At 40.6% G+C, this 19935-nt stretch overlaps 1 protein-coding gene across 1 annotated transcript in view; it reads left to right on the top strand.

The window, feature by feature from the left end:
* LOC104159773 (protein FAM160A1-like) overlaps positions 1-19935 on the top strand; it is a 35699-nt gene that overhangs the window by 13555 nt on the left and 2209 nt on the right. The window contains 6 exon segments of the mRNA XM_009697768.1: positions 6603-6770; positions 10423-10502; positions 11971-12158; positions 12658-13698; positions 17244-17422; positions 17711-17849. Of these exon segments, the coding sequence (XP_009696070.1) occupies positions 6603-6770; positions 10423-10502; positions 11971-12158; positions 12658-13698; positions 17244-17422; positions 17711-17849 (1795 nt within the window).

Raw genomic sequence — 19935 nt, 5'->3', positions numbered from 1 at the left:
AAAATATTTTGTCTGTAAAGATACAGAGCTAAAGAAAAGGTTAATTTGGTAGTTTTCTTTTTGTAGTAACAATCCATGATTTAAATTTTTGTCCAAACTATCTTTTATTCTTCCTGGTGTTAAGTGTCTGTGATTTAAGAAAATTAAGACTATCTGGCAGAATCTGTTCTTAATTTAAGACTGATATTTTTTGATGGCATGACAAGTACAACTTGAAATTATGCAGTTCTGTATGTTTTTCCTTACGTTTTGGTACTTAGGGAAAAAATACTTCTGAGAAGGTATAATTCTGCACAGGCACAGAGCTGTACCATTAAATTTGTGACACATTTCATTGGCTATTTCTTTCTTCACTTCCAAAACTAAAATTTTTGAGCTATGTCAAAAGAATACATGGTCTTCTGGGGCCAAATTGTACAATGATACAAGGAATCAAATAAGACTAATTTTCTCTTAAGTTAAAACCTAATTGAAATCCCAGAGTGAATCCAGAATAGCCCTATCAAAGTGTGGTTTACTGGTTCTGCTAGAGGCCGTATTGCCTTGTTTAAGTCTCTATATATTTGTTAGTAGAAAGTGCTTGTTTGCCTTAAATTTTTTAGGTAGTTGCAGCACTCTTGTAGAAATCCCAGTGAAATCCTTTTCAGAAGGTCTTTAATATGTATATATTTTGCAGTCAAAACCATGTGCTAGATAATTAGGAGCCACACTGTGGTGTATATAAATATTATGCTACCTTTGATACAACTCAGATTGGTTATATGCATCTCTTTACTGTAAGTGCATATTATTTAGTTTTAATTTGGCATTCAGAGAACTTAGGTGACAAAGATAGCTATTCAGAATATCTTGAGTGTTTATGTCATTTGTGTTATTTCAGCTTATTGAAGATAGGGCTAAAAATTTGACAAATTCTATGATAAAAGCAAATTTTTAATGTCTTAGCATTTACTGCTTTACTACATGGCATTTAATTGCTAACTATGATACAATTATTTTTCTACTTGGAAGACTTGTTTTAATCTGAATAATGGAAAATTGTATCAGCTTTTTAGTGTAAAACGTTGCTGTTGGCCAAGTGAACAGAACTGCTCTGCAGAAGCGCTGGCATGGTCCTGTCAAGTAAGCTCTGTCAAACGGACCCCAATTTCATTGCGCACTAACCCATCTAACCGAAAACCTCTAACGTGGTATGCTACTGTGATAATTCGATAATACTTGCTTGATGATTACACAGCTCAGCTAGGGGGAAATGACCTGTAAATTATACTGTAGAGATTAGAAGGAGCATCTTTATAAATATCCTACAAGACTGTCAGTTCCCATTTAGAAATAATACCATCTTTCACCTTACTGAAAAGCATTTGGACAGCTGCTGCAAAACGATGTAAAGCAAGTGTTACTGGAAAACTTTGCATAGTCTTATGCTTTGGAGAAGCCCATTAATAGCTACAAAACTTCATTTTAGCAGGTACAGAGTGGATATATGTTAAAGGTGCCTTTCATTTTTTGCATCAAACACTGCAGTTGAGTTGAATTTTAGTCTGGTGTAAACTGAAGCAGTTCATAAACATAAACTGAGGGGAGTTGAAGCAGTGGTTTTCTGATTCCCTCAGTGTACAAACTTCCTCTGTCTTTGATCCCGCTTGTCCCCCCTGTCTTTTGCTAGGACAACTATTCATATGGGAAACTGATTGAGGTTAAAACTCACCTTTATTTTCTGGATAGTTTTAACCTCAATCGATTCCCTGAGGCAATTCACTGTGTGGTGAAGTGAAGCATGAACCCTTCTGCCATTATAAGCAGGGGGCAAGAAGTTGAAAATGAGTAGGAAGGAGAAGAGAGTGGGAATGGTTGCACTTTTTTTTTTTTTTTTTTTTTTGTCAGTGAGGTGGGCTTATTCAGGTTTAAACTGCTTATGGATCTAGAGGATAAGTTCTAATAAGAACATTCATGATCTCTTCATGGGCAATATGAAATCCTTGTAGAAAGGGAAATGTGAAGGAAAGGAGGAATCATGATAGCCATATTCCTGTAAGACGGTATGAAGCTGTAAATTAGAAAATACATTGTGTGGATCCCAAGGGAAAATAGCCAGTAATAAAGAGTCCGTGCAATTGGTCTAAGACAGTGAGCGCAATATATTAAACTGAACTCTCAATGACAGTAATTTCTGGCTCTTTGCTATTACTTGGCATGGTGACTTGTAAAAGCTGGATCTCTTTAAAGTGTTCTGCCTCACCATCTAATCAGTCATCAGAGGAGGCCAGAAAAGATTTGCTAAAAATTATTACATAATTAGAGAAGGGTATTACAAGGCAAAAAGTGGCTTTCTCTTTTCAATAATCTCTAATCAAATATCTGTCTGGCTATGAAGACTCTCAGGTAGTCCCTTTTGTAGCAGATTACATCTTAAATAATATCTGTAACAACTGCATGTGGATGAGTTTTTTAAATGGTGTCTTTAGATAGACACTTTAAATGTATACGTATATTGAAAAAAAAAATTCCAGCAACTTTTAATTTTTACAACTGTGGAATTAAAAATGGTAGCGTACTGGTCTGATTAATGCAATGGATATCGATTTTTCTCATTTTTTTGTTTTCAATCCTATAATTTTATCTTAGGAGCAGAGATATCCCTGATCTTTACCATTACTAGAAAGGATCTAATGCAAGGGATGCTGGAAAATTACCATGTCTTAATTTTATTCGTCTCCCCTTGTTATGGTATTTTTCTTGACACTTGAATAATCAGAGGTGAAGAATTTTCAAATTAAATATCAGATTTCTGGATGTGTGTAATTTTTGGCTTGTTTTTATCATCCTTTCAAAGATGTTCAATTCTGAGGGCTAGCTAAAAGCTTACTTGGACAAATCCTACTGTTGTCAATGTTGACAGCGTCAGAAAGGGTTTTTTGTAAACTGTCTCAGGATTTGACTGCAGTGGACATGCTTGACGTGGGTAGTAAATGTTTTGTTCTCTGGGAACATTTGTTCTTTTGTTGTTTACCTAAGTACTGATTTGAATTTATTAGAAAGGATTTCCCTACTTTCCCCAAATCTGTCTCACGAGACATTAGTTTGAGAAGAGACAACCAGCAGGTAGTCTGAATGAAGCTTAATAGCGAGGCTTTGGTATCTTAGAAAACAGAGATCTTCGGTAATAGCTGCGCAAATTGAACAAGTCTTACTTTCAACACTCAATGTGTTTGTGCATAATGTGATCTGTAGAAAAGGTGCAGAGTGAAAAGGGGTTTTGCCAAGGCTGGGTTTTGCCTAGTGTAACTGATTTCTGCAACGTCCTTCGCTAGTTAATTGCAAAAAAAGTGAGTTCTCCAGAGGCTCATTCAGAGCAGGCTAATGTATCCCACTGAGTAAAAGGAAAATTAGCCTCATGGAGCTAAAATTAGCCTTTTTGACTACTTCTCTAATCTTCAGAAGTTACACTTACCATCAGATAGGGTAAAAGGGAGAAGCAAACCCAGAATGCAGGGTGGCAACATAGATACAATTGTAAAAGCACAGATGTCTGCTTGCCAGTTTCATTGACCTTTTTCCTAAACTGCATACCTGGCTTTCATTTCAAATGCTGTAAAGGAATATTTTTGTTTGATTTGCTCTTGCGAGGAAGCAGAAGGATGGTCTCTGAGCTGGTTTGTATGGACAAGTTGCACACAAAGGCGTGCTGAGAGAGAACTGGAACTTCTAGATAGCATTAACGATAGCATTAAAATCGCCTGTACAGCATTAACTGGCCTGCTTTGAGTGTTGCATGGCGAGCTGTGAAATAGATCCTAGCTTTATTTATTATGAAAGTTTGAAGGAGCATTGTGGATAAGGCAGTGCGTTTTCATTGAAAAATGAAAAAAGATTCTTACAAACCCATTTAAATCTTGGCAAAACTGAGTCTTCTTCCCTCTTTCTCAGAAAATGGTTAAGCAAATTCAGCAACTTCTTTCCAAGAAGGACTAAAAATTAAGTGTAATGTGGCACCCTGCACAAAACCCCTCAATTCAAACAATTAAGATTGAATAAGATTATAAGTAACTCCTTTGTGAACTATTTGGATTTCATTAATCATTGGTTGGTTCTTGGAGCTCTGTTTAGTGGTATCCATGAAGTGCTGGCTATGGTAAACATGATTTCTTTTTTTGTCTAGTCCCCAAGCTGTTAGGAGCACTGAACATGCTCCCAGAATGGAACATTTCTTTTCTAAAGTACTCTCTAGCTGGCTTTCTTCTGCTCTTTGTTTCATTCATGATACGGGCTCTGAAAAGCATGTGGGCTTCTCTCGCTGATACAAATGTAGGATGAGTTGTCCAAAGAGCATCGGTTTCAGAAAAAGGTCACTGCCCCTGTGAATCTGCTGGCTTTTCTTGCTTTCATTTACAGCTTCAGTATTTTATACATATACATAGGCCCATTCCTCTGTGTCAGAAAACATCTGTGAAACCTGCAGGCCAAGAATGTGCTTGCTTTTCCCCATAAAGGATGAAGGAGAAGTGACACAGAGACATAACGATGTATTACTTCTGTCTGGCCTTTCCTTGGCAGAGGGTTTAAACTCTTCAACGAACTGTATGCTATCATAATGATGTCACATGATGGATTTCTTGGGCTTTGCTTTTTACAGCTTGCTGCTATAAAAAACCCCAAAAAGCCAGTTCTCAGGGCAACAGTCAACAGCTTTCATCAGAAAGCATTCGTTTTTACCCCACAAGTCCCCGCACCTTTTGGCTATTGCAAAAAAAAAAGCAGAATCTTGGCTCCAACCAGAAACAATTTCCTTTGTTTCACAGCCCTGGCTCATTTCCTGAGCAGTTTTTTTGGTGGTTGAAATGTGGCAATAGCCCTATGGAAAAGTGTGTGCATGTGCATAAGCATGTTTGTTTTATCATATTTACAGTAATACAGAATATGAGTTAGGCCTGTAGCCACAGTGCTAATTCTGGCCATTTGTAGCTTTGTGGTGTTTAACCTAGGAACTTAATTTTTTTTTCCACTTGATGCTTGTGGGGGAAGGAGGAGGAATGAATTCATAAACTGTATTCTGAATTGGAGTACACGTTAGTAGATATTATTCTGTGAAAGAACTATATTCTCATTTCTGGTTTTGGTAGCACTGAATATACAACTACAGATCTAGAAAATATGTCTCGCTGTTGCTTACTTAGCCTTACAAAGTTCACAGATCCTATGAAATTGTGCCTCATTCCTTTCCTTTCACTGTTAAGGCTTGATTTTGACCAACCTTACTGCAATAAACCGAGAAGGTGAACTTATTTTCCCATCCTGGTAAAAAACTGGACTGTTGCTACTTCACAGGTGCTCAGTTTCTAACGCCCAAATGAGCTAGTAGCCCACTGTATTAAGGACGGTGTAGCTGAGTATTAGAATAAAGCCTCAGACTGAGAGTGAAGCAATGACCCGAACTTCAGGGGTTCTCTCTGCTCTCCTCGCTGGTGCTCTCGGCAGGCTCCGTACAGCATTCCTGTGTTCTGTGTAACCACCCAGAAGAAGCTTGTGATCTTAAATGCTTTCAAGAGAACATTTGCAGCGTGACGTTACTGTGTACATGACTAACGTGCAGCATAATGGAATGGGGATTTTAATATTTACAGCATGTTACGTAAACGTTGCCCTTCTGAGTACTTTCTAAATCCTCTTAGCTCTTAAGTGACAGCTTTGATTCCTTTTTTTAATAAAATCAGTCTTTTCATTTATCCAGCTAAGTTTGGTAAACAAAAGATGTTTAATACTTCCTTTCATATAGGCAGATTCTTGTATTCAAGGGTTTATCTTTGTGAACTTAAGCTTATTAAGTTCCTGGGTAACTGTTTTTAAAAAGCTGACTTTGCAACACAGTGCAGAGGTGGCCTTTGGAATTTTCTGTGCTTTGCCAGTGTGTACTGTGAACAGATAAGCTCCAAAGGATTGCAATAAGCAGAGCAGTGTGGGTTGTGGTATGCAAATGTCACATGGATATTTGAAGTGTATTTTAATATACAGATAGTAGCAAAGATTTTGGATTTTCGTTTGTGTGTGTATATACATACTCCTTTTCAAAATTGAGTAAGATGAGGAATCGTGCTGTGGGAAAATACAAAGAAGGAAAATTCTCGATAGCTATGGGGATTTCTTTCTTTAGAGTTCTAGAACCACGAGTTTGTGCTGTGCTTTGATTGTGCTCTGACATTTATTTTTAATGAAGTGGTAGATGCAGGTATTCCCAACATCTGAAAATGCTTCTGAAGGCTGACAGAAGAGTGATGCGAAAGAGCTGACATGAGCAGAAAGGTGGTGGGGAGCTTCTAGCATGACTTGGCTCTTTGTATTTCAGTATGCGTGAGATTTGGGGTGTCAGTTTGGGGGAGGGTTTTTTCTCCTGGGGAAGCAACACAGATAAGAAATGGGTTCAAAATGCTTGTGACTCATTCAGAAGCATGTTCTTCGCAAATTTAAAAGCAAAAACCTCAGTGTTTTTTGTGGCAGTGTTATGTATGGACATCTTAGGGTGTTTGCCAGGCATACAGTTGCAGAGGATGGATGGATATTTTGTGTGTGTGGTACATCTGCATTTACGTTCTTTTTGCTTGTAGGTGACTGTGGAAGAAGTGATGACTACTACTGCGTACCTGGATCTCTTCTTGCGTAGTGTTTCAGAGCCAGTGCTCCTCAAGATTTTCCTCCGCTTTATTTTGCTGCACCGACATGAGAATGTGCATATCCTAGATACACTTACTAGCCGAATCAACACACCATTCCGGGTAAGGCAAGCAGGAAGGAATTTCAGGTACTCAGCATGGATGTAGGTTAAATATTTAAATGGGAGATTCCATATATTCAGTGGGCATCTGTTTAACTAGGAATTTTGTCTCCCTCACCCAAATGTGTGATTTCTCCACCCCCTCAATTTTTTGTGTGTGTGTGATGACATTTAGCTACCACTATACTAAGCTGATAAATGTGCGAGGTGGTTTCACACATAGAGGAGATGGGATAGAGGGAGATGAGGGCTTCTGGAAGCATTTTTATTCTGGATGCTGCTGAATTAGTGCTGCCATAGATATCTCACCCTGGAACTTATAAATATACTTGCAGTGAGGAGCATTTTTGATCTTTGGAGTTTTGCCAAGCAGCAAGCATTTTCAAACTGTCCCTCTGGGAGACGATGGGAGCCCTATAAGGATGTCTACAAATTGATCCAAATTGTGAATTGCAGTATTGCCAATATATTTCTCAGGAATCAAGTATGTGTTATTGTAGCATGTTTACTTAACTGTGATGTTGCCTGCTTTCTACTTTGATTAAAGGAAGGTGCTTTCTTGCTCAAGCGATCAGATTGCTGGTTCCTTTTCTTTGCCTTCGCTCAGCTGTGTGGTAAGGTTTATCTCAAATTTGCGCTGAGCCCCTTCTCAGCCCAGTCAGAATGAACCACAGCAGCTGGAGAGCTAGCTGACAGAGATAGTGGAGTTACCTTTGCTAGCAGTTGGATCTTCTGGCAGAGAAAATCACTACTTGCTGCACTGGACTACCCTTCTGAGCCTTGCTCGGCTGGCTGTCTTGGCTGCATCTTGTGTGATGCACAGCTTCATGGGTGAAATAAAGAATAATATTTTAGTGCAGGTACAAGAAAAACCAGAACACCAGCATGTGCATTAAATTTGTGTATTAGGGACAGTAGCTTCATCTGAAATTTGTTTTGAAATGTGAGTGCATGCAAACACGGGTATGTGCTGCTGTTACTGCATCTCTAAGATCGATTAACTCTGAAAACTGAAACAGCTTCTGTCGACAAAAATGCAAATGCTGTTTTCTCTGCTAATCATTAATTACTGTTCCATAGGCAAACGAGATGGGAATTGTAAAGAATTCTGCAGCCCTGAGCAACTCAGGATCTCAGCCAAAATGGTTCTGTGATGCTAAATGAGTTTTCTGCAGTATAGCTTCGCCAAGTGCAAAAGCCAGAACTGCAGCCTTCTGTGTGTTTCCGTAGCACACAAGCTGCGTACATTATTATTGATGAATATACTTATTAATAATTCACAAGGTTAAACTTATGTACAGACAGGTGGCCAAGAGGACTTGTAAAAATGCTATCTTCTCTGTCTCCTGAGCGTATTTTAAATCTTTTCTTTTTACAAAATACAGAAATAGACTAGTTTTATTTATTCAGATGATCCCTGACTTGCAGTATAGTTGCAAAGACAAAAGAGTAATATTTCCGTATAAACTGAAATTTCTTAAATACAGAAAAATTTAAAGCAGTAGCAGGTTTTTTGAGCTTTCACAGTATGAAGAAGTTAGACTTGGCTGTCAGTAAGTTTCACACAGGAAATGAAATTTCCTGGTTTTCTCCCATGTCCCCCGGCCAAAACACACCTTTCATACAAGGATCTGACTTCTTCCAAAAGCTTGTTGTGAAGCTCTTCAACTCTGCCCCCGCGTTGCTGTTAAGACCTCCAGTTCTGGTTACTTCTTCCTCTCTTGCCCTTTTATGTTCTCCATCTATTTCTGTAGACCTGAGCTCTTGGACTAACAGTTGGCTCCTAGTACCAGCAGTGGACAGTGGTGGCAGGGCGACAAGTCTGAGCTCTGCTTTGCCTCACAGCAGGCCAGTTCATGAGCATTCCCCATTTCTCTTCTCCCTGCTTATTCCTTTTCTCTTGTTCTTCTGTGGGTGTTCGTTCAATGGCCAAACTAGGGAAGGCAATCAAAGAAACTTTTGCTTTTAAGAGGCTATCAAGTGAGGTTCACTTCAGTGTCACTATTTAACTGTTTCACAGAGATGCTTACCAAGTAAGAGAAAATACATGTATGTATCTATATTCTTCAAGAAATCTATGTATTCATCTGGTCTTGGTCACCATGCACAGCTGATCATCTTGTACGGGAGCTTAGTCACTCATCTGAAAGGGAGAACTGGAAATGGTGAAACAAAGGGTCTTTAAGTTGACATTCTTGAGAAAGCACAGGCTGGGGAGAGGAACAGAGCAACGTGCTGTTGCAGAGTTAGAACAGAGAATTTTAACTGTGGGAATAAGGGAGGTGACTGCAGAGAAGAGGAGGAAATTCCATAGTGTGGAAGAGAAGCCATGCCCAGGCAGGATGCTGGATTTAATCCTGAATAAATTACAAAGGATGTTCAGTGGCTGAAAAAATGAGGTAGAGAAATATCTGTAGCTTTTTCCTTATCTTGTCCTAATCTGTTTCTTTTGTTAGCTACTGAAAAGTGCCATTAATGTAACGTATTAATTATTTGAGTTTACATAATTAATACAGGGAGAGGCAAGATTTAAACATGAATGTGAAACTTTAGGAAAGGGTCAACTTATGCTAAATACTTCTCACGAGAGTCAGCCTGGTCCTGGAGTCTAAGCTAGCTGTGAGATACTGTTTCCACGAGAGAGCAGCACAGGAGAATGTGCCCAAGGAAATACACGTGAAGAGGCAGGGAGATAATGGTGCTGTGGTCTGTGAAAGCTTAGAGCTCATGCTTCTGCCATTCTGGGCACAAGGGCCGTCTAGCGACTGTCTGGCAGGTAGAAATGTACTGTACAATAGCTTTAAAAGTGTTGCATGTCTAATTAGTGCCCAAAAAAGCCTGTAGCAGTCCATGTTTCTAGTCTGTCCTAAAGCCAGTGTGAAAGTGGGGCGCCTGTCACAGAATGGGTATGATTTTTATCTCTGCTGAGTGTGACTACTGAAATACCTAGTTATGGGTATATTTGATCAGATCTTTGCCAAAAAGGTAAGCGTGCAATTCCAATGAGGAATTATGTTTTTCTTTCCTTTTTCCTGGTCTCACAGAAAGGATCTTCATGCCTTGCTATAGTTCCCAGCCATTCAAGTGACCTGTAATGGAGGGATTGTGAACACTCCAAATGGAGTAGATTCTCACAAAAATTACTTGTTTGGTCCTGGTCTGTCAGTACATTAAGCTATATTTATAGAAGCATTCAGCTTCTTAAAGTGCAGAACACTAGCCATTCCTTATATTTAAAGCAACAGAAACTCGAAGTGGTTTATAACTTTAGTTATAAAGACCTTTAGTTGATTCAAATTCTATGTCAGAGGTAAAAACTAACACGCTATCTTGGAAGTTACAGGGTTCAGTTCATGCTGAGTTAAATTAAACTAATAAATTAGAATAATATTAAAGACTGGTAAATTACTGCTCTTTTTTAAATAGCTTATTTGAAGGAAAACTCTGGATTTCAATTTGTTAAAATGTAACATGTTACGTTTATAGCAGTAGATAGCTTTAAAAAAAATCCCATAGGGTGCTGACAAAACGAAATACTATAATAAGAGAGTCTTACGATCTTCTGGCAGACCCATTTTGTAATGTAGTATGCAGGAAAGATTGGAAAGGTACAATTTCCAGATCAAAAACTGACAACATTTATCATTTTCCAGCTCTGTGTGGTCTCCTTGGCATTGTTCCGAACGCTCATTGGCTTGCATTGTGAAGATGTGATGTTACAGCTAGTTTTAAGGTAAAGCCCAAACTTCTTTTTCTACTCTTCATCCTAATTCTGGGACATACAGTGTCTGCCTATGGGTGCAGAGCTGGATGAGAGTTCTCCAAGAGAGCAGAAATCCAAGCAACTACAGATGAGAATATTTATGATCCTAACAAAAGTCTACCAGACCTGAAGAGGTGTGATTTACATCCTGTGATCTTCAGGAGCAAGAGATTTTTCTTGTGATTTATTTCTACAGAAGTGAGAGAAGAGAAGCTAAGAATATATTTATCACCTCCAAACTGCTTATTCCCTGCTTCTAAATGTATAATTCTTCTCTCCTGCATATTTTCTCTAGTGTATTATACGTTGTGATACAGAGCTATATACTTGTTTGCAGCTTCCACCTTCTTTCTTGTTGTTTTCCACCTCTTAGATTCCTCTCTCACCAAAAATACTTCAGGTTCCTGAAGTGTTCTACGTAGATTGTTACGTAATGTACTAAATGCATGGATTATTTTTGCTTTTAACTGATGCTTCTGTGCATTGCTTCAGAATACTCACTTATAATTTTGGTGTGTGTATTAGATGAGAATTGATTATTTATTTGGAAATATTGGTGTAACTAAATCGGGCTTTTAGCACTGTCGATCACAGAACGTTTCAGATACTCTCTGTCCCTCCACCCACAGGCGTTAGGGTGAAATCCCCTATAGCTCTGGCTGTTGTGTCTGGGAATGCTGTTAGGACCTCTGTGAACTCAAGTATGTCACCACTCTAACAGCAGTAGAGTGCTGTATTTAATCTTATTTTTGTTTATTTAGGGAATCCTTTAGAATTTATTTGCATTTTAAATGGCAAAACATCAGTCCAGTTAACACTGAGGCTCTTAATAAAGCACTCTTTAGAGCACTTTTGTTCAACTTTTTAAGAAGTTCAACACAAGCCTGTGCTTCCTCTGTTCCTTGTACTCTCCATAGCTTATTCCCTCCTCTGCCCGAGAGCTCAGTCTTGATCTACTGCAGTAAAACACCTTGATGCTCCTTCCCTCCTTTTTGCTGGCTGCTTGCCTGGCAAACATAAACTGGCTCTCTGGATTTCCCAGCAAAACAAATAAATTCAGTATTCTGAGACAGAACTCATTCACAGCGGGAGCAAACCACTCTGCTGGCCTTTGACATCTGCCCATCCCACGCCTCCTCCATCCATTCTTACCACAAACTTGCCCTTGACTTGCCAAAGGATTGTTCACTTCCCAGTTCTGAGGCAACTGATCTCCTATCCCCACTTGTCTTCAGTTCCTCATCAAACCGTAGCTTCACAATATAAAGAGTGAGGGTTTCATGCTCTTGAGAGGTTTAGAATATGGATCGCTGTCAAGATTATTATTACTCTTTCTTTTCATTTGGAGAGGGCAGGAAGGTGGGAAGGGAACTTTATATGTTGTTGCTTTCTTTAACATGAAAGGCTGATGAAGTAATGCTAGACACCTCTGTTTCAGGTACCTGATCCCATGTAACCACATGATGCTGAGCCAGCGGTGGGCTGTGAAAGAGAGAGACTGTTACTCTGTGTCTGCTGCAAAACTGCTGGCCCTGACACCAGTCTGCTGCTCCACTGGGATTACCTTGACACTTGAAAGCCAGGGAAAAGATTATATTCTATGGACAAAAGCAACACAAACTAAAGGTAATTGGTGCTCAGGGGAAGACCAGATCATGAACTGAGTTTGATTTGGTAGCAGCTTGTGAGAGCAGGTGGGGAAGGATGGGGGAGGAGGAGGAAATGTGGTAGGCAACAACAAACTGGGCAAGCCTGGACTGAAAAGCTGATTTAATTCCTTCCGTGTGCCCAGGTCTTGGAAATGTTATTTTAACAGCTATCCAACTTACATATGCATTCGTGAAAATAATGTACAGATACATGACAGCAGCTCTTGCTGCTTTAGGATGGTCGCTGTTGTTTTAAGGTTTGAATATGGTTTGAATATCTTGAGTTATCACTCTATCTCGGCAATAGGAACAAGTCATGTATGTTTATGAGCGAATCTCTTAATCTTCATGCTTTGATCTTCCTGCCTTATTGGATGCTTGGGGGTAAAGACTCTTACTGCCATGTCTTAGTGGATGCCTTGCTATAGAACTTTTGGTATATTACTCATGGTATGAGCAATCTTCTTTACTTTCAGATTCTGGTAGGCGCTCTTCTGAATCTACTTGCATTGTGGAATATGGAAGAACTGTGGACATCAGCTACTTGCAGTACCTGGGGGAAGCCCAAGAAGCCATCCTCCAGTGCCTGAAAGATTGTAAGGTTTGGTCTGCCTTGTATGATGGAGTAAACCCTGATCCAGATACCTTTATCCAAACACTTGCTGAGGAGAACAATACAGATGTGGAACACCCCATGTTTCAGCTCCAGCAGAGGACACCTAGCATGTGTAGCTCCTCTCAAGTAACTCCATTCAGTGAGAAGATGCAGTTGGAGCTAGAATGGGATGATAGCTATGACACAGGGATTTCTCCTGGTTCTGATGTGAGCTCATCACAACCGTATGATGATCTGGGAAGCACAGAGATGCAGCCCCCTGCAGAGCCACCAAAACACATTCAAGAAATGAAAAAAAATGCCATCATGCTCATCAAAGGATCTTACATAGAGGAATCAGACTTTCAGGATGACGTTATGGTTTACAGGTTATGTGCCCAGAAGGATACTCAAGACAATGACAGCTCCAAGGAGAGAACTTCAAATGCAGCCAGAGAACATGACGTCCAAAGCCAGACTGTAGTCAATGGGCCTCTTGCAAAGAGCCAGCTGGAAATGGACTTGGATGAGCACAGTAAGAGAAATTCAAGCTTGACTCAAGGTGTAGTGAAAGAACAAATAAACCAGAAAATGATTGAGACTGATCCACAGCCAAACTTAGAGTTGAAGCTTTCTCCTCAGGAGGTGGATCGTAACTTAAGTGCAAGACTGCTGAGCACAGATGGTGAGGATTTCATTGCACAGTATGACAAAATTATTAAGGAACTGGATCCAAACAGTGCAAGCTTGGAGGAGCAGAAGTTGGATGCTACTGGCCCTATCTCTCCTGCAGAAGAGGAGGAGGACTTTGAGAATTTCTCAGCAGACACCCCTTCTGCTGAGAGCATGTCATCTCCCTTTGGACCAAAGGAGGATGTCTCTCCCAAGCACGCTGTGAGGAGCCAGAGTGCTCCATTTACAGGTGGGATGTCCTGTTAATTACATACATAACAAATACAGAAAGGCATGGTGATTAAAGGTGGCCAAATGAGATCACACTGTGCAGCACACAGCACAAGCATAGAGCAAGGAACAGTCCTGGCACTGAAGAGGGTTTAGCCCAAATAGCTGAGATCAGTCCAAGGGGAGTGAGAGATCAAATGTGAAAGTAGAACAGAGTGATCAGTGTGGTCACAGCAAATGGTAGTTGCTCAGGGTTTTTTTGGCTGCATTTTTTTTGTGATTGATTAAAATATTGAGCAGGGGTTATGTTGTTTGTATGAGAGCTCTGTCATTCTAGAGGAGGATTTTACAGTTGAAAGGGGATTGGAGTAACTGTTCCAATATACACAGCCCAGGTCGCTAGTTTGTTTTTCTGGTGGCTTCCATCCCTGATGCTATGGGTGTGGTACCCCGTTGCCATTTTTCCCTCTCTGCCATTTCACGTTTTAGCAGCACTGGTGCCAGGTCTGTACGCGCCTGTCTCCATGCTCTGCCCTGGCATCCTGGTCTGCCCTCCCTGTTGTATGCCTTTCTGCCTTGTGCCAGGCCGCAATTTAAGCTTGATCTCCGCAGACTGTCCAAGCCATTCAGGAATGACAGTGCTACCGGAGTTAGAGTGGGCTTTTGATCTGTGTTTGTACAGCTCCTTGCACGCTGGGCTCCTGACCTTTAATTAGGTCTCCAGTAATGCAAATAATAAAAAATAATAATGTATCTAGGTTTCCTCATCCAAAACAAAACCTCTGCAAGATGGCTTCTCGTTCATTTGAAAGGAGGGGGGAAAACATTCGTGTCCATGGAAATGCAGCCCTTTTTGGTCAGCTGTGGCCAGCATGCCTGGCACTGTTTTGTAACTGAAAAATTCAGCCTGTTTTTCGATCAATTTGCTATTTTTGCTGTGGTGGCAATTTACTTGTACCAAAAGCTAATCACATTCAAACCTTTCTGTTTCCCATTATCTGCTGTCAAATGTAGCTCAAAAATGTTGTCCCTGTCTCTCCTTCTTCATCTGGTCCTCCCCCTCCATTTGTTCCTTTCCAAAAAACCTACACTAAAACCAATTTCCGCCCCCCCGAAAAAACCCACAACTGAGCAAAACTAATTCAAAAACAAACAAACACAAAAAGCCTTGCTATTTGCTCCCCATCCTCAACATGTTTTCATCTTAGGCTGTTTACCTTGCATTAATGGAGATCTTAGTGATTGCAAGTAAGGAGGTGCTCATAACAATACCTCAGAAATGTTGAGATTGCAGAGTCCTTCAAATATAATAATATATTTAATTTGGAATGCTATATTGTGTTTGTAGATGTGTGTGATAAGGATTTTTGGTTGCTTTCACTGTTTTGGGATGCTGTCATGGGATGGAGCTTCTCTCTGCAGAACTGAATAACCAGACAGAGATTCCCACACCCAGTAAGTGTCAGAAGTGCAAAGATGATCGCTTCAGGCCTATGGATCTATGATGAAAATGTCCTATTGGTGTCTATGTCCAATTTAAACGCATTAAACATTATCATGCCTATTTTCCCCTCAGCAAGAAAGAACGTGGTGGTCAGGAACAGGAATTTATCTTACACACACATGCCCCCTCCCCTAGTCAGTGCTTGACTTCATGGCCACATAGAGATGCACAGTCAGGAAAGGAATAATTTTTTGACTTCTCGTCTGTTTACCCTGTTTCTTACAAGGCTTGCAAACTCTGCTTAGTTCCTCTGATTCTCATTCCAATAATTTTCCCCCAAGAAAAGTCACTCCACCACTTAGAAGTTTTTAATATATCTTGGTAACCTGTCTTGCAGTGGCATACGGCATTTGTTACAAGCATCTAGCTTCAGCTGTACCTACTCAGTTTCGAAGTCTGACCTAGGGGAGAGAAGCAGTGATATATCTCAACTACTCCTCCTGCCATCCCTTTTGATACAGTAGAGCTCCCACTGCACTGTGGTCCTCAGGAGCTCTGCCAAAACGTCTCCATGAACATGAGAGGGGAAGCAGTAGGTTATGTTGGGACTGGAGGACCCGTATCTCAACAAAAGGTTTGGGGGCTGCTCCACAGGGTACCCAGGCAGGGGGGATTCCTGCAGGATGGGATTCCGACCTTCACTCCGATGGCTGACGTGGTGGTTGAAAGGTAGCAGCCACATAAAGCCTTGGCGACACTAGCCCTCCTGCCTTTCCTCTTGTGAGTGGAGCTGTGCTGGCATTAGCCATGATAGATGAGTCTCGAGGGAGTGCTTGCTTTGTGCTCACGCTTGCTATAAAACATGATAGACTTCACCCTTCGGTGAAGCTCTGTTAGGTGAAGTGGCAACATAGGCACTTCTGATTTCATCCTTACTGTTGCGCTGGCCCAGAATTGCTTTAGCCTGTGCCGTGGTTTACAGCAGGCTTATTAGGCTGGGCTAAACTATGCCCGGGTAGCTCCGACGGCAGCCGCTTGCTAGCTGAGGGGAGCTGGAACGGAGTCGGATTATGGCCACCTGCTTGACCCTACAAATGCCCGTGGCATGCATCTTGTGCCGGGGACTAGGGTGGGATATTCAAAGTTGGCAGTGCTGTAACTGCGTCACCCAGGGATTCTTCTGCGTGGTTTCCCTAACTTTTACACAGCCAGAATAGTGTGGTGGGACTGGGTGTGGGACAAGGGATGTTTCGAAGACTTGACTTGTGATTAGGTCACTTGTACAGACTGCCACAAGCATCTCACCAGCTGTATCGCCTAACAGGTAGTATTTAAGTTAAAGTCATGCTCAGCCTTGCCAAGGTTTCTTAAGCTTCAGCACTAAGGGTTTATGTACTTTCATGGTAAATGCTTCTGTATTTCAGTGGTTATCCTTTTTTACAAACTAAAGCTATTATTTATTGGTGACATTTATATGATAAAGCGTACCTCTACCAATAATTTTGCTTATAAATCTATTTTAATGTCTGCCCTGCTTTGTGTGACTGTCTGCAGTACTGAAAATACCTTTTCTTATGATGTGAGCTATCACAGATCTTGATTTTTATGTTTAGAGTAGCATTTTCATATTTTCTTTAGAACGCCACATTTTTGGTAAGATGAGAAAGCTAGCTGTAATTTACTTTGCCCAGTCCTTTTGTAGAAATAAGGCAGAACAAGAGTAAAAAGGGCAGATTCTGTTTGCATTGAAACTAGTGGTACTTTTCCAATTAACTTCAAGGGGAATAGAACAGTAGAGCATAACATACTAGGCTAAAAATCCTTATTGGCACATGTAAAGTAGACTAGTTCTGCGTGTTAAATATGCCATTAATGTAAGCTGATTGGCTAGCTAGTGAAAGTGCTTCTAATCGTGAAAGCCTTTAACACTTTTGTTAAGTCCGTTTTGTCTGTTTAGATACAGTTTGTTTTTTTCCTCCCTGCTGGCTTTAATTAGTGTGTGGGAGGTGTAATTTGGTTGGTTATGATGATCAGAATTCCTTTTAAATACCTATTTCCTGGATCTTAGGATTTCTCTTCTGTGAAAACAAAAGCATTGGTTCCTTCTTCTTTTATTGCAGGACCATTCATCAGTGTAGTGTTGTCGAAGCTGGAGAACATGCTGGAGAATTCCTTGCATGTAAATTTGCTGCTTATTGGGGTTATCACTCAGCTGGCAAGTTATCCACAGCCTCTTCTTCGCTCCTTTCTGCTCAACACCAACATGGTGTTTCAGCCTAGTGTGCGGTCCCTTTATCAGGTATTTGACCACAAGTGTCAGCCATGCCTATTGAACAGTATTTTTGGCATATTGTTAAACCTTATGTTAGCTCTTTTGAGTTCCAGCTGTTGCTTTCCCACCTGTCTGAGAGCCTCTCATCTCATTTTGATGTTTTAATTATATTTGTGCGAAGAACTGGAAATTCTGTATGACCATAACTTTTGTCATAACTCTGTTTTAATGTAGCTAGAGAAAGCCTGAGTATTCAGTCTGTGGCTGCGCTGGGAGCAAGGGAGGAAGAAGTAATTGTTACTGTTGTTTTGGCAGGTGCTGGCATCTGTGAAAAATAAAATTGAACATTTTGCTTCCATTGAAAAAGACTTCCCAGGTCTTCTCCTGGAGGCCCAACAATACTTGCTTTTTCGTGTGGACATGTCTGATGCTGCAGAAGAACTGCTAACCAAAGGTAAATGTTAACTACACTCAGAGGAGTGCTGAGTGGAATGATTCACCAGTTACCTCTCTCCGTTTCTACAGAATGATTAAAAGTAGGGGTGGTGTGTTGTGAATACCATTAGCCAGATGTATCCTTCTGACTTTAAACTGATGATGCTCAGTAGGCCACAAGAGATAGATCTGTTTGGATATTCTTTGCTCTTCAGAAGCTTTTATTTGCTACAGAAAATGTCTGTTTAAAGGAGTAACAAAATCGGCTCTTGGCTCGCTGTCGGTTTGGCCGTAAACAAACTTGCTTTTAAGGCATGAGGTGAGATGGCATATGCGCATGATTTTGTTTTATTTTTAGCCTGACCTTCAGCTAGTCATTGGTTCTTTTTTGATAAATGTTAGGGAGGACAGAAGTCCAGAATGAATTGGTTTCTGCAACAATTGAATAAGGCTTCGTATCATGGTTTGGGCTACTGCTGAAGGAGACAGATATTAGCCAGAAAACTTTGAATGTGCTTTCTTGAATGAAAAAAAAAAAAAAGGAAAAAAAAAAAAGAGGGAGTGGATAGGTGTAAAAGCTAGAACACTTCGACAGCAGTGAGGAGTTAAACGGCTATCATCCCACCAAGCCAGCTTTCCAGGGGACTTCTGTAGCACCTGCTGCTTCTCAAGCACAGTGCATGCTACACCTGTCTTGGTGGTTACCAGCACTTAGGGCTGTGGGGGAAGGTAATAAAAATAAGCAAAATGAAGAATCTTACATTCTAACAACTTTCCAGATGCAGTCAGGCAACTGGTAGAGCTGGGGCCCTCCCCTGAGGACGTGCTTGTTCTCGGCTTGCTGCTGAGCAGGCAATGTTGGGTGCAAGTTTCCCTTAAAAGCCAACTTCCCATGTGATGGGAATGTGTCAAATTTGGTGAGAGCAGTGACCGCAGTGATTAGGTGCTGATTCAGCAACAGGGTCCGAGAGAGGCTGCGTTTATGAGTGTGTGCTTACTCATCATTGGGAGTCATTAATAATCACCCACTCTGCCTCTACTTCTCTGAAGATATTGATACTTTTCTTGGATTTCCAGAGGTGTGGAAAGCAGGACTTATTATGTGCCATTTTAATTGTGTTTTCATTTTTCAAGGCTCTGAATAATAATTTACCTAGTTTCTAGTCATCATGATATGTGTTTCTAAGGTTTGCAGTACATCTAGTCTGTAAAATTATGATCTTGCTAAGGCTGCTTCTCAAAGAATTAGTCCGTGGAAGGTTCCTGCTGTAAAGGAGCTGTGTATTGCAAATGTCGGTAGCATTTTAGGCTCTGCGTTCTGGTGCCATAGATGAACAAGCCTTACAATTAGATGGTATTGTAGCTAGCATGTGGGAGATGAGATTAGGAGGCAACATTTAGAGTGCTTTTTTTCAGGTGTTAGCACTAAGAACTTTTATATAATGCTTTCCCGATGGCATTTCCTTATACTTCCTATTTTATGTCAGTTTTCTTCTGTGGGCTTCAGAATTTGCCAGGCTGACTCGTGCTGGTCATTATCTAGGAATTTGAAACAAGGCTGCTTAGTTACCTTGTTGGTACATTTTCTTCTGTGTTGTGGAGAGTCCTGAACAGAAGGCACTTCTTGACAAATAGATGGAGGGTAAGGAAAAAAAGACTGGTGATGCAAATAATCAAACTGTAATTCTTGGGGCAAGTTGGCTCAGCAGTCCATCAACCCACAGTAGTTCATTATATTGATTAAGAAGTGCAAGGTAGGAACTGCTACACTGATGGTAAATGGGGAAAAAAAAAAATAATTAGGAACTCCTGTAGGATTTCTTTGCATTAGCTTGAATGCCACCTTTAAGCGACATGCAAATTGGCTGTTCTCTGAGGGTTTTTTCCCCCCAAACGGAAGTGGTGAATAACCCCAAAGTTTTCTCTACAGGTCTGACCGTAACTGGCCTCCTACAGAATTCACATCTGAAAAATGGAAGCCAGGCTTAGTGGGGAACACAAATGTAAAACCGAAATATTCCAGAGCATTTGCTTTCTCTTGACAGTGATGGTCTCTGAAGGTGTTCAGGCAGAAATGGACAATTTGTTATTTTCTGCTTGCAGTA

Source organism: Cariama cristata, unplaced genomic scaffold (assembly GCF_000690535.1).
Source record: "Cariama cristata isolate BGI_N322 unplaced genomic scaffold, ASM69053v1 scaffold7853, whole genome shotgun sequence".
Classification (NCBI taxonomy): Eukaryota; Metazoa; Chordata; class Aves; order Cariamiformes; family Cariamidae; genus Cariama; species Cariama cristata.
This window is presented reverse-complemented; position numbering and strand designations above follow the sequence as displayed.